This window comes from Cetorhinus maximus, chromosome 26 (assembly GCF_964194155.1).
Source record: "Cetorhinus maximus chromosome 26, sCetMax3.hap1.1, whole genome shotgun sequence".
Lineage (NCBI taxonomy): Eukaryota > Metazoa > Chordata > Chondrichthyes > Lamniformes > Cetorhinidae > Cetorhinus > Cetorhinus maximus.
In genome coordinates, this window is record NC_135904.1 from 36098199 (window position 1) to 36113343 (window position 15145).

Here is a 15145-nt window from a genome sequence, read left to right on the forward strand (position 1 = left end):
CTAGGCTGGTATTCCAGTGGAGTACTGGAAGAGTGCTGCATTGTTGGAAGTGTCGTCATTCAATAAGACATAAAACTGAAGTCCTGCTTACTCTCCCTGGTGGATGTAAATGATCCCATAGCCACTATTCAGACAAAAGCAGTGAAGTGTCCTGGTTGATATTTATCTCTCAAACAACATCACTAAAACAGGTTATCTGGTCATTTACCCCGTTGCTGCTTGTGCGAGCTTGCTGTTCACAAATTGGCTGTCGCATTTCCTACGTTACAACAGTTCATCATCTGTAAAGCACTTTGGGGGATATATAAAATCATGCTATGGTAATACAAGCTCATTCATACATTTGCTTGTTGGGACCACTTCCCTCCAAAAAATCTCATTATGCAGGAGCACAAGTCAAGGTGAGCGAGAGACAGAACACGTACTGATGGGGACACAGCAGGCGCTGATGAAGACACTACACATGCTGATGGGGACACGATGTGTGCTGACCTCCAATTGTCCAAAGAGATGGACGGCGCAACCAGGTTTCTTGGCTTATTTCTCAAACACTTCTGACTTCAGAAATGCATCAAATTGTCTGCTGCACGCTATAATATTTTATTCTTTAACTTTACAGCCCCGAGAATATCCTCCCTGTACCAACTTCAGGAAACACTGATGGAAATCTCAGGAAAATGAGGTGAATGACGTTTCACTGGTTATAGCGAGAGACCAGGAGAATCTCTGCACAATTTCACCTGCCTTTCTGCCCTACTAATAATTTGCTGATCTTTGGTGTGCTGCCTGCTATTTGAAAATCTTCCCCAAATTGAACATCTCGCCTGCATCGATTCATGTCAATTTCCTTCAACATCTGCCAAATTTCAGTGGATCGTTTTACAGACGGTTTAGGGCAGATGTTTCTCCACAGTAAATTCTAGCTCCTTGGAGGGGGAATATCTGGCAGTGAGTTGTTCATCCACGTCTCAATGTCAGCTGACGCTGTTTCTGCAATGTCCCACTTGGAGTGATGTAAAAAACTCAATCAAGTGTAAGGGAGCCTTGCAATTCATCGGATGTGACAAAGCTGTCATTGCGAATTTCAGCACAACAAGACTGAGCTTTAGGGTGGTTTGTATCCTCAGGGTTGGTCAGGTGATGGAAGGGTTTTAATTTGAAATGCCTACCTTGCTCGGTGTAACTGATCACAGAGTCATTGTTGCTTGAGCAAGGCTGGAAATTATGATCTATTTTTATACAAGATGTTTTTCCCTGCTGGGGATGCTGGTCACAGTGTACTATCTATGGCAAAAGCTGCTGTTATTGCTCTCCCGCCTTGCATCCTGGGCAGATTCTGACAGCAATAGCCCCATGAAAGCAACTGGATGTGGGTGCAGGCACTGTGTGGGCCAAAGGATCGCACTGCCTCCCCAAATAGGCATTGAAGGAGAATCTGTCACCTTTCCTCCAAAATTTCCTCCAAATCCCATTTTTTTAACCTTCCCTCAACTTCAATTCTAAACACAGGATCATCCTAGTTGTTCCCCCTGCCCCCTACCTCCAGGCCACATTGCAACTTGGTCCTTTCATGGACAAGGGATTTTAATTCCAGAGGTGAGTTGAGAGTGACTGTACTTGACATCAGGGCAGCATTTGACTGAGTGTGGCATCAAACAACTTTTGCAAAATTGAAGTCATTGGGGATTAGGGTAAACTTTCCAATGGTTGGAGTCATACCTAACATAAAAGAAGATGGTTGTGAGTTGTTGGAGGTCAATCATCTCAGCTCCAGTCATCGCTGCAGGAGTTTCTCAGGGTGGTGTCCTAGACATAACCTTATTCAGCTGCAACAATAATGACCTTCCTTCCATCATAAGGTCCGAAGTGGGGATGTTCGCTGATGATTGCATAATGCTCAGTACTATTCATACTCCTCAGATAGTGAAGCAGCCCATGTCCAAATGCAGCAAGACCTGGACAATATCCAGGCTTGGGCTGACAAGTGGCAAGTAACATTCACGCCACACAGGTACCAAGCAATGACCATCTCCAACGAGAGTGAATCTAATTATCTCTCCTTGATATTCAATGGCAGTGCGATCGCTGAATCCTTCGCTACTGGCATCTTGTGGGTTACTATTGGCCAGAAATTGAGCTGGACCAGCCATGTAAATAGTGTGGCTACAAGAGCAGGTCAGATGCTGGGAATTCTGTGGTAAATAACGCCCCCCCATGATTCTCCAAAATCTATCTACCATCTACAATGCACAAGTCAGGAATGTGACAGAATACTCTCCATTTGCTTGGATGCCTCCATTAACACTCAAGAAGTTCAACACCAACCAGAACAAAGCAGATCACTTGATTGCCACCCCATTCACCACGTCAAAAATTTACTCCCTTCACAGTGGCAGCAGTGTGTACCATCTACAAGTTCCACGGCAGCAACTCTTTCAACAGCACCTATCAAACCGGTGACCGCTACCACCTAGACAGACAAGGGCAACAGGTGCATGCGAACACCACCACCTGCAAGTTCCCCTCCAAGCCACACACCATCCTGACTTGGAACTATATCGCCGTTCCTTCACTGTTGCTGGATCAAAATCCTGGAACTCCTTCCCTAGCAGTACTGTGGGTGTACCTACACCACATGGACTGCAGCGGTTCAAAAATGCAGATTCCACCTTCTCAAGCACAATTAGGATAATAAAAACTGTCTTGTCAGCGACTTCCACATCCTGTGAAGGAATATAAAAAACAGGATTAGACCTTTCCCTTGAATAAATAACCAGAATGGCACAGAGTCTGTGGTATTTGTCTGAGGAACACATTTTGCAGCAACAATACATTGTTAAATTTGTGCTTTGTCCCTCTGTACCTTACTGGTGCTTTCCAATTTGCTGGTTGATTTTTCTGGTTTCTTGTTATTTATTTTCCACTTCTACATTGAACTGCATCTGTCACCAACTGGTCCAATGCCTTAGGTCCCACGCATGTTGTTGCTGTAAGGTGATTTCCATAGCATAGCAGAAACAGGCTCTTTCTTGTAGGTCTTTTCATACTACTTTGATTTGGAGGTTTACTTATAATTACATGAATTCATCATTTAAAAGAGAAAAATTGAACAAGAAAATAGAATATTAATAAAGTGCTAAGACTGACCCCAGTAATAATTGCTTTCCAGCCTAAGAGCTTTCCATGATGGCTTCTCTTTGCTGCATGTTCATGTAGTTTTCTATTCATTGTACACTTTACTTCCTGGTCTGGGACTCACTGCAGAAAGCTTCCTAAACTTCAACTCTATTTCAGGTGAGCCAAATGAGTCCCCTTCTTGAATTCACACTAACTGTCCTTTGAGTTAGACTTTCTCAAATCTTCCATTTGCTGGTCTACACCTTCCGGATACATCTTCCAACCTTTTTTAAAATAGTTGGCTTGATTTCAACATTACCCCCAACACCCACCCCGCAATGCCTCCCACCCACCGGTGAAACCAGACGAGCAGCTAAAAAGGATGGAGCTTGCTGGTAACTCCACCCTTTCCCGAAATTGCCAATTTTAATCTGCAGCATTAGCGGGCGATGAGGCATCCTCCTAAAGCAAACTGAGGTCATTATATCAGTGGTAACATTTTAACCGGGGCCAAAGTGGGGAAACTGCCGGAGGTTCTCTGCAGATGAAAACAGGTCAGCAGGTTTTGGGTCAAAGAGGATATCCAAGGTCAATGAACATCTCTCCTTTGTGAGTCCTGAAGCAGCAGGAGTCCTGATCCCTGGCATGTTGATGGTACAGAACCTGGTAATGCTGCTGCCATTTGATAAGATAAAGGCCAAGACTAGCTTATTCAAACAGAGTTTTATTTCAGTACATAAAACTCTACAGGCCCCTTGTGTTTTCTTTACATGGAAAATGAGCACTTAGCTTGTTGACTAATAATTACCAATAGGACTCCTTGAGAGTTAACTGTTTCCTTCCCCAACCAATTCCCCTCTTCTTAAGATGAAAGTAACCCTAAAGTATGTAATAAAAAAAGTATGATCTTCTTTTCCCTAACACAAACATCAATATATATTTCCATTAAATAAATTCTCCTTATTCCCCCTTCTTAGAAAAAAAACATGTATAGAGATGTCCACACAAAAAAAATTCCTTTTTGTCTTCTCAAAGGAAAAGACGTCCCTCTCTGAGGATCTCCAATAACTTTTTGGAGTTCGTTCCTCTTTTCATGAAGCAGTCAGACAATTGGTAGCTGCTATCAATTCACTTGATCTTGGCAATCTTCTTATTCTCTAGCATCTGTTTTAAGCTCGCAATGTCAATTCGCAATCACTTTTCGTTAATACACTTTGTAGAGTGAACATTTTCCCAATGTGACTTATTGTCTATATGACATTCGATGGGTACCATTCTTGAATATCCTTTTCCATTTAAAATTTCTGCCAGCATCTTCGATATGAAGAATGCCAAATCTACCACCTCAACAAGAGTGAGAGTTTCTGCTGCCAATGTAGTTTTTACAACTCTTCATATCTTTTAAGATTCCCATGCCAAAGGGAAACATTTACCTTTTCCCTCCCATGAGAAATATTATAAATTCTCCTGCATTCGAAAACCCATCACATAGATTTGCATAAGATGTGTCAATAAACACAATTTCATTTTTCTAACATCACCCAAATATGGGAATTTCAAAACACAATGCTCCATTTTTAATTTTGTCGATGTTTTGTTTGCTCGAATAATTTTTTCAACCTTGGGATCGTTTATTTTAGTGCTCAATTCTCAAACGTCAAAACTGACGTCCTGCCTTGTTTGTTTGCCTAGCCAATTGAGTTGCCCAATTAGACTTTTGAGTTCCATTTCGGAAACCACTGTATCTTTCTGTGAGGCTAGCTGCAATGGGATTGACATTCTCTAAGTAGGATTGCTCATGTAAAATGACATGTGATCCACTCTGCCTGATTTCCAATCCAATGTATTTAAACGCATCAGAAGCCTGACTTCCAATCTTAAACTCCGTTCTGAGCCCCTTAATGACAACCGTTTCGAATCTGCTGCTACCACCCCACAAAAAATTGTCTACATGCGTCATAAAGATGCCTGGAAGTTTCCCTCCATGGTGCCAATAAAGCATTGCTGAGTCTGCCCACGAAACTGAAGACAGCCCAACTTTAACAAAACTGGCTTCACTAAGAAATACCAAACTCTGGAGGGGTCATTTAAACTGTATACACATTTATTTAACTTGCAGAATGTCCCTTCTGCGTTTGGCACCTCTTTCAGTGGACAGTGAAAAACTTCCCTTTGAAGTTGGTGTCCCTGAAAAAGGCAGCTTGCAGGGGAGATGGTGGTGTAGTGGTATTGTCACTGGACCAGTAGCCTAGAGGGTAATCCTCTGGGGACATGGGTTTGAATCCCACCATGGCAGATGGTGAAATTTGGATCCAATAAAAATCTGGAATTAAAAGTCTTATGATGACTACGAAACCATCGCCAATCGTCAGAGGGGGGAAAAAACCCATCTGGTTCACTGATGCCCTTGAGGGAAGGAAATCTGCTGTCCTTACCTGGTCTGGCCTACATGTGACTTCAGACCCACAGCAATGTGGTTGACTCTTAAATGCCCTCTGAACAAGGGAAGTTAGAGATGGGTAATAAATGCTGGCCTAGCCAGTGGTGCCCACATCCCATAAACAAATAAAAAAAACTTTCTAAATTTGTCAAAATTAGACCATGATTCATAAGCACTTAAGTCATCCTCCTGGTAGATCCTACCCATAAAATCTAATAATTTTTCCAAACCTTCACCTGTGTCCAAATACTCAGGCACCAACGCTGAAAATACTTTGCACCTTATTTTGCTTTTGTATGGTAGCAAAAGTGCCAAGGCCATTTATTGTTTTTTCCTTTGGCAAGGACGTAACCAGTGTAGTTACTTCATTCTTCCATTGCTCATCGGGGTCACTCTTAGAAAGCATAGGTGGGTAATCATTCCCCAAAACTCTACATTTTAATTCAGCCAAAGTTACTCCAAACCACTCTTCTCTAAGTTAACTCCAAATACAATCTTTTGTCTGAAGAAAGCTTAGTTTCCAATCTTTTACCTACAAGCAGGGACCATCCTCTACTATCACTGATAACGTCCCAAAACCTAAGATAAAAGTAAAATACCTCAGATGCTGGAAATCTGAAACAAACACAGAAAATGCTGGAAAAACTCACCAGGTCTGGCAGTATCTGTGGAGAGAGAAACAGAGTTGACATTTTGAGTCTGTATGACTTTTCTTCAGAGCTACAGAGAAGTAGAGATGTGATGAAATTTAAGGTGTTAAACAGTACAAATTTCATCACATTTCTATTTCTCTGTAGCTCTGAAGAAGTCATACAGACTCAAAATGTCAATTCCGTTTCTCTCTCCACAGGTGCTGTCAGACCTGCTGAGTTTTTCCAGCATTTTCTGTGTTAATCCTAAAACCCGCTTGATAATAAAGAAAAGGACCAAGACTAGCTTCTTCAAACAGAGTTTTAGTTTTGGTACATAAAGCTATACAGACCCCTTGTCTCACCTGTTTTTTTTTATGCATAGCAAATGGATACTTAGCTTGTTGACTAATAATTATCAATTGAATTCCTTGTAAGTTAACAGTTTCCTTCCCCAACACCACTGAAGGTCAGAGTGTGCTGGTTGGGCCTTTCTTTGTTGAAAATGAACACTGCCTGACATCTTTGTGGTGATGTTATCTGCCACTTGTTAGTCTAAGCCTGGATGTTGGTCCCCAAAATAGGCCCGCTCCTACTAACAAGCTAATTTACATCCCTTTGGGCTCATTAAGATCCTGTCTCTGGAAACTTTCTGAATTTTCAGGAAGGTGTCTGGACTTCAGCAGCTGTTTGGTGTCAGATCAGTTGCATGGAGGTGAGGACATGTCATGGGGGCAGGAAGAATTTTGAAAGCTAAGTAAAAATACTTCTTAAAGTTTAAAGGCCTTATCCCTTTGTTGTTAAAATTCCATTACAGGTCAGGTGAGGAACTAGAATTAAGAACTTTACCAATCCCCCCCCTGGCATCGCCTGGCAGCATGTGGGCATCAGAGCACACCTAAGCACCAGGAAGGGCACAGCTGGAAATGGATGCTGCACCCTCAGAAATTGAGGCCAATGGACATGAGGAGCAGCAGTCTGCACAGGAAGGGTAGAGCGCTGGGCATCGTGAGGTCAAGGAGTCTGCGATTCTCTCAGCAGGTCACAGACATCTGTGCCCTTGTCAGATGCGAACCTCTGTGGCACCTCATGGTTGGCTGCAAACTGATGCATTACCTAGATGGCAAATGCCGTCTTCAATGATGCTGGAAAAACATCAGAATCAAAACTGATGAGAAATCATGGGCTCAGAGGGCACTGGGTCCAGTGCCTGAAACGGTTAGATGGTGCTCTGCAATTCCCTCAGGCAAAGGGAGATGACACTGAAGTCGGAGGTGCTCCTGTTGCATGACGAGGTGGCCTCCCTCCTCCTGCCACTCTCTGGAAGAGGACCTCTCAGGCCTCCAGCTCCCCTGTGCCACATCGGATCCCTGCAGTGCAGTGGCAGCCTTTGGCATAAATTTTCTCCCTTAGAACAAGCAGCAGCCTCAGTCATGGTTGAAACATGTCTCCATTCCTGCACCTCTACCTTTTGTTAGACAGGAAACCTGTCTTCATCCCATTTAAGGGCTCACCCCTGCAAAAATCAGTTAGGTCCCCACAAACAAACATTACTCTATTTTCCCATCTCCAATGGAAGAATCCAACTCTAAATGTTTCCTTTATCAAGAACATGTCAGACTCTCTTTTACAGAACTGTTACAACCCCAAGACCACCACCATAGTTGAGTCGTGTTCTGTTACAATACATGAGAATGGTCCCTTTCTCTGACACTATGCCCGAGGAGAGTAAGGAGTTACGCTAGCCAATAAACACATGGACTGCTTTAACCAATAACTTGTGTGATATTGAAGCCAAGTTGCGACACATGTGAAGGTAGTCAAGTTGTGAATGACAATACCTCTCCTGGTTGGAGTTTCTTTACCATTAGATGCATTGCAGATTCAGACTGGCTGAAGATATAGTTAGTGCTAACAGTGCCAGGGGCTGGCATGATGCCATCTGTCAAAGGTTTCTGGCAATAACTGATGGAGGCTATGCGAGTTGTAATGGGAGTTGGTGCAGTTGATTGTACTTTTAAGCAAATGAGGCTCTAAAAATCATATGGTGTGATTGCTCTATAAATTCTTATTTAGATAATCCTACAACTTTGTTTGTAAGAATGGAAAAGAATATTTGCCCTTCACCAACCTGATAATCTGCCTTAAGGACAGCTGACTGGGTATAAATCCCTTTAATAAGTGGTTAAGTCAGCATGAAAACTAGCACAGTATGAGTTTTCAATTGCACAGATCAGTCTTATTTATGTTAATCTTAATAATTTTTATCTTTAGGCATTTTATTTTAAAGTTGTAGTGCTGGAAATAGCAAGTCAGTGAGAACATGGCACAACACTCAAAGCAGAGTTTTCAGCTCTTCTTGTACTAAAACTGAAACCACTTCACACTCACTTCTAGATTTCTATGGGGTAGAACGGTCCAACGCTGACATGAAGATATTTCAGTGTTGTTCCACACAGTTAATCTCCCACAAGTTTACAATCCTCATCACAAATCTTTCACAATTGGTTCCAGTTTGTATGATTGGATGGAATGATAACATAACAATATAAGCATGACTTGTGAGGTATTGATTATGTAAAGATCAAGCAAAACAATTATTGGTCAGTCAACTGCATCAATCCTACAGCTATTTTAGATTATGAAAAGCTTTGATGGGGTAGACATGGAGATCTTTCTTCTTGTGGAATACTAAACTAGGAGTTATAAAGATAGGACTATAACAGGCTTAGATAAGGAAAATCTCTTCCCATTAGCTAATCTTACAAGGACTAGGGGGCAGAGATTTAAGGTTTTGGGCAAGGATGTAGGGGGAATATGAGGAAGAACTTTTTTATGTAGCGAGTTGATATGACCTGGAGCTCACTTTCCACAAGGGTGAGCAATTACTTCAAGGGAAATTGGATGGGCATTTGAGGAAAAGGGCTACAGGGATGAGTGGGGGAGTGGTGCTGACTGGACACATCCTTGGGGAGTTGGCATGGATCCGATGGGCTGAATGGTCTCCTCCTGTGCTGTTAATATCTCCATGGCCTGAATTTCACGTTGTGGGGCACTTGGAGTTAGCGGGGATGTGCTCCCTGCCGACTTTTTGGATGGTGGGAAGGGAGACCCCGCCATCCGAAAAATTCAGGCCTATGTCTCTATAGACACTACCAAGTATTAGTATAGGCATTACAGAGGAATCAGGGGATGATTAGAACATGGATCTTGTGACCACATGGAATAATTGAGATTAATAGCATTGATACATTTCGTGGGAATCGAGGTAAGAACATGACAGAGAAAAGATTAGAATTTTATGCTGATGGGATTAGATAAAACAGGATAGAAGGAGGTTTAAGTAGAGCACAGCTGGCATAAACCAGCTGGGATCACTGGCTTGTTTCTGTGCTGTAATTACAGTGTCTTTCCCCCTCTCCTTCCAATCTGCCATCATCACCCTACTCCTCAAAACCTCCCATTTCTGACCCTTCTGTCCTTGCAAACTGCCACCCCCTTAACAACCTCCCTTTCTTCTCCAAACACACTGTCACCTCCCAAACTTGTGCCCATCTTTCTCGTCACCCCACCAATCAGGTTTCCACCCCACCACAGCACTGAGCCAGGCCTTTATCAAATGACAACCAATGTGTCTGTGGCCTATGGCCATGGTAAATTATCCCCCCTTGTCCTTCTCGACCTGTCTGAAGCCTTCAACGCAGTTAACCACACCATCAATATCATCACCCTCCAACGCTTCCCCATTGTCCAACCGGACCACATTACACTCACCTGGTTCCATTCCTATCGATCCAGCTGTAGCCAGTGTATGACCTGCAGTAACGTCCCTTCACGATCCTGATCGTAACCTTTGGAATTCCCAAAGTACCTATCCTGGGCCCCTTTTATTTCTCATCTAGATGTTGCCCTCAGCAACATCATTCTAAAACACAATTGTCAGATTCTACCAGAGCCGGCGCTATCACGAGGCAAATCCAGGCGCTGACCGAGAGCAGGTAGGTTTGGAGGACAGCAAAAAACTACCAGCTTTTAAAAAAACAACTGGAACTGAAAGCTGGCTGGAGACCCATGAAGCTGCCCAAAGGTTGGAAGCAGCAGTTCCAGCTCTGTCAGCTTCTGATGGGTGGGGGTGAAGGGCCACCTGTCAGACTAAACCCATTCTTAGGAGCCCGGGCCTTTTCAGGAGCTCAAGTGGAGGTCTCTGCCTCCAGCCCCCACAATGGAAGCACAGATCGGCAACATTAAGAATGCCGGAGATCTCCATGGTGTTGCTATCTGAAAAGAAATTCAGGTTCAATTTCTAAAAGAAAATCCTACAAGATCGATCCCTCATTATTCTCTCATTCCTTGTTTTAAATCATATTAAGTATTTCCCTCATTTATTTTTATTTTGTACATACACAAATCTGTTGAAGTTTGGCTTATCACTTTAATGAGAATGTATGATTAAGCAAAGGGAGGACAAGTACCTTTAAAAAGGGAACATTTTGCTCCTTTTTAGTCAGCATAGAAAACAGTTTAATTGGGATTTGCTAGTTTTCAAGATTAAAATCAGTTAATAAGCTATTTAGCGGTGGAACTATATCCTTCCTGGTGCTTATGGACAATCAAATAAATACCCTGATTTAAGAAAGGTTTGAATTCTATGAATTGGAAAGTTGGCTTTCAGTCGCTCCAGGAAGGGATGTTTGCAGTGAGCTGAGGATTTGCGATGCTTATGGTGTATGTTACAAAGAGGCACATTGGACTTTATTATCTTGCAACAAGCCAAACATTTCTAAAGTTCTTTGCTAAATTTACCACCTCAAGCAGAACGCTACAACAATGCATTCTTTTAAATAAGAGTGTACACTGCACTAATTAAACTTTGGCTGGGGATTTTCCGCTCCAGATTGGGGCGGGCGTCATGGTGGGTGTGACCACAAAATCTCGCCTGATTTCCGACAACATAAAAAAGCAGGAAGTGATTGTGTGACCCCCCCCCACCTCCCACCGTCGAATGTCGCAAACGTCATTATCATATGTTAGCATCTCATTATGACGCTCACTCACTGGAATCATCCTCCCATGTTGAACCTAAATCCCACGTTGGCATGAAATCAGAATGATGCGGTTTACAACAGCATTTAAACAACGTGCAGCTGCTGACCTGCCCTTCGCTGGAAACTCCGAGGTTAGTTCGCACAGCTTAGCGCAGCACTTGCGAAGGTCAGTGCAAGGCTTTGAAGTAAGCGTCGCCGCAGATTCATGAGAATCTCTCAGGCAAGTCTGCACAGCGACCAGTCCAGGGTTAAGGAATGCCTGGCTTTTACTGTGCAGGGCAAGGGCTCCATTCTGGAAGGGGCAAGACAGCACTGAGTAAAGGGAAGGAGCCTGGGGGCAAGGGCTCACTGGGAACGAAGAGCGGGGACAAGAGTGAGTACACAACACATGACTGGGGATGGGAGAGGTGGGGGGAGAGTAAACGGCCACCCAACTGGAAATAAGTTCAAAAATGAGGGCACTGTCACAGCTGAGACAGTTTAACATCAGTTCAATTGACATGCATGGAGTCAAGCAAGTGAAGCAATTATGTCCACTCAAGCAACACTGATTCCTCAAAGTGGTAATGATTGCTCCCCTAGTTTTAACCCCATCTGTGCAGCCTTCAAAATCAACAGAGCCTTATGGAACAGCAGAACTATCGGGTGACTGGGCAAGCTTGAGGGCCTCCTTTGAAGAAGTGGCCATGGATCACTCACAAAGGGGGATGCTCCGAACCCCCTAAGTTATTGTAAGGTAAACACTGAACATTCACCCTCATAGTCATATTAAACTGAGCTGTCTTGGAGTGCAGGTTAGGATGATGTCAGCGCCTGACATTGGTAATATTCTGAAGATTCCTAGTTTAGGAAATGTCCCAGTAGATTGGAAAACTGCAAATGTAACACCACTATTCAAAAAAGGAGAGAGACAGGAATCAGGAAAATATAGGCCAGTTAGTCTAACATCTGTCATTGGGAAATGCTAGAATCCATTATTAAGGAGATAGTAGCAGGATATTTAGAAAATCATAATGCAATTAGGCAGAGTTAGTGTGGTTTTATGAAAGACAAATTGTGTTTAATGAATTTATTAGAGTTCTCTGAGGATGTGACAAGCAGTAGTTGTAGTGTATTTGGATTTCCAAAAGCTGTTTGATAGGGTGCCACATAAAAGATTACTGCACAAGATAAGAGCTCATGGTGTTTTGGGTAATAAATTAGAATAGAGGATTGGCTAACTACCAGCAAACAGAGTCAAGATAAATAGATCATCTTCAAGTTGGCAAAATGTAACCAGCAGGGTGTCACAGGGATCAGCACCGGGACCTCAGCTATTTCTGATCTATGTTAATGACATGGGTGAAGGGGCCATTTGTATTGTGGCCAAATTTGCTGATGATATGAAGTTGAATAGGAAAGCAAGTTGTGAGGATACAAAAAGTCTGCAAAGGGAAATAGACAGGTTAAATGAGTGAGCAAAAATTTGGCAGATGGGGTATAATGTAGGAAAATGTGAGGTTGTCCACTTTGGCAGAAAGAATAGGAATATTATTTAAATGGAGAGGGACTGTAGAATGCTGCAGTACAGAGGAATCTGGTTGTCCCCAACTTGTTTGTGAATCACAAAAAGCTAGCATGCAGGTACAGCAAATAGTTAGGAGGGCAAATGGAATGTTAACCTTTATTGCAAGGGCTGTAGAGTATAAAAGTAGGGCAGCCTGCTACAATGGTACAGCTTATTGGTGAGAGTGCACCTGCAGTATTGTGTACAGTTTTGGTCTCCTTACTTAGGAAGGGATATAATTGCATTGGAAGCAATTCAGAGAAGGTTCACTCAACTGATTCCTGGGGTAAAGGGGTTATCTTATGTGGAAAGGCTGTGCGGGTTGGGCCTATGCTCATTGGAGTTTAGAAGAATGAGATGTGATCTCATTGAAACCTACACGATTCTGAGGGGGCTTGACAGGGTAGATATTGAGAGAATGTTTCCTCTCATGGGGGAATCTAGAACTAGGGGGTACAGTTTAAAAATAAGGGGTCCCCCATTTCAGATGGAGATGAGGAGGAATTTCTTCTCTCAGAAGATTGTGAGTCTTTGGAATTCTCTTCCACAGAGGGAACAGTGGAGTCTGGGTCATAGAATATATTCAAGACTGAGTTAGATTGATTTTTGATTGACAAGGGAGTCAAGGGTTATGGGGGACAGGTAGGAAAGTGGAGTTAACGCCACAATCAGTTCAGCCGTGACCTTATTGAATGGTAGGTAGGTTTGATGGGCTGTATGGCCTACTCCTGCTCCTATTTCTTACGATCTTATGATCTCGCACCATCACTCTGTGCCCTTGTATGCACCTACATTGGCTCCCATTTGGAAATCCTTCGATTTTCACATTTTAAACCTTGTTTTCAAATCCCTCCATCGCCTCACCACTCCCTATCTTTGTAACATCCTTCAACCCTTCAAACCTCGGAGATCTTGTGCTCCTCCTCTTGTGCATCCATATTTTTCTTCTCTCCGCCATTGATAGCCATGATGGGCCCTAATTTTGGAATACCTTCCTAAACCTGACTGCCTCTTTTTCCTCCTTTAAGCTGATCCTTAACACCTACCCCTTTGATCAACTTGTCCTAATATCCCCACCTGTGGCTCGGTGTCAAATTCTTATTTGATTAGGCTCCTCTGAGCCTTAAGATGTTTTATTTTTCCTGATTCTTTCATGGGGTGTGGGCAAGGCCAGCACTTGGTGCCATCCCTAATTGCTCTTAAACTGATTGGCTTGCGACGCCATTCCAGAGGGCAGTTAAGGGTCAACCACATTATCTGGAGTGGATCTGGAGTCACATGTAGGCCAGGCCAGGTAAGGATGGCCGATTTCCTTCCCTAAAGGACATTTGTTAACCAATGGTTTTTTGCAACTAAAAAAAATGGTTGCTATTACCAAGACCAGTTTTCAATTCCAGAGTTATTAATTGAATTTAAATTCCTCTATCTGCCATGGTAGGATTTGAGCTCATATCCCCAGAGCATATACTAGCCTGCTGGATTACTGGTCCAGTGACATTACTGTTCCCCCACATATAAGGACAGTTGTTGTTGATGCTGCTACAAGTGGTGCTGATTGGTTATAAGTACCAAGCTTAAGGAGTTTGGGTTGTTTCATTTGTTGACTCGGTAGCTTGAAGGGCATTTCATTGAAATTTATTCCTCGAGAAATAGGAGTTCGGTTTAATTTGTGTGCTTGGTAATTGGTTTAATTCAAAAATTAAATATGCTTAATAGACTAATAAAAATACACAGCACATTATTTCCAAGACTGTGTCACTCAAAGCTCTCCAAAGTACAAGATCAAGCCCTATGTTACATTAATTATAGACAGTAATGTGTTTCCCTATAAATAAACGCTCCACTCGACTAATTATGAAAAATACTTGCAAGGCATAAAATGTGCCAAAGGTCACATAATTAAAGCGAAGGGTCCAGCATTAAAGTGAGGATATACTCAGTTCTGCACTTTTAAAATCTCAAACATCTATCCTTTGGTCTTCCGTTCATCAAAATATTTCTGCAGCTTTGATGTCCCAGTCCCCAATAAAACCATTACTCTCTCGCTGTTTCCTGGCTGTTACCCTGATACGGCTATCATCTCTGCTCCTTTAATCCAGAGGTCGAGGAGTTGAAAGGATTTGACGGACAATTAGTTCACCATCTGCTGACAGATCTGACTGGACCACTTAAAACACTATCAGGTTTTGTTTTAAATGAGCACGTAGCTTCCTATAGCATATACATATTCAATGTGGTTCTCATAGTGTACCTTGCATTACTTTACACATAACTAACTCATGATCAGGCTTTTGAGAACCCTTATGGAATTTGTGGGCTAACTTCAGGAAAAATGGCCGTAAAATGTTCTGGGTGGTCTTTGAAGACT

General features: G+C 42.7%; 1 protein-coding gene across 2 annotated transcripts in view; it reads right to left on the minus strand.

The window, feature by feature from the left end:
• Nucleotides 1-15145, minus strand: part of adamts17 (ADAM metallopeptidase with thrombospondin type 1 motif, 17) — a 582619-nt gene that overhangs the window by 16757 nt on the left and 550717 nt on the right. The window contains exon 22 of one of the 2 annotated variants that reach the window (XM_078530485.1): nucleotides 143-2723. The exons of the other annotated variant lie outside the window; for it this stretch is intronic. Coding sequence (XP_078386611.1) covers nucleotides 2436-2723 — 288 coding nt within the window. The 3' untranslated portion in view covers nucleotides 143-2435. Of the gene's footprint in view, nucleotides 1-142; nucleotides 2724-15145 lie in introns of those variants that run through there. 2 annotated transcript variants of the gene reach the window in all.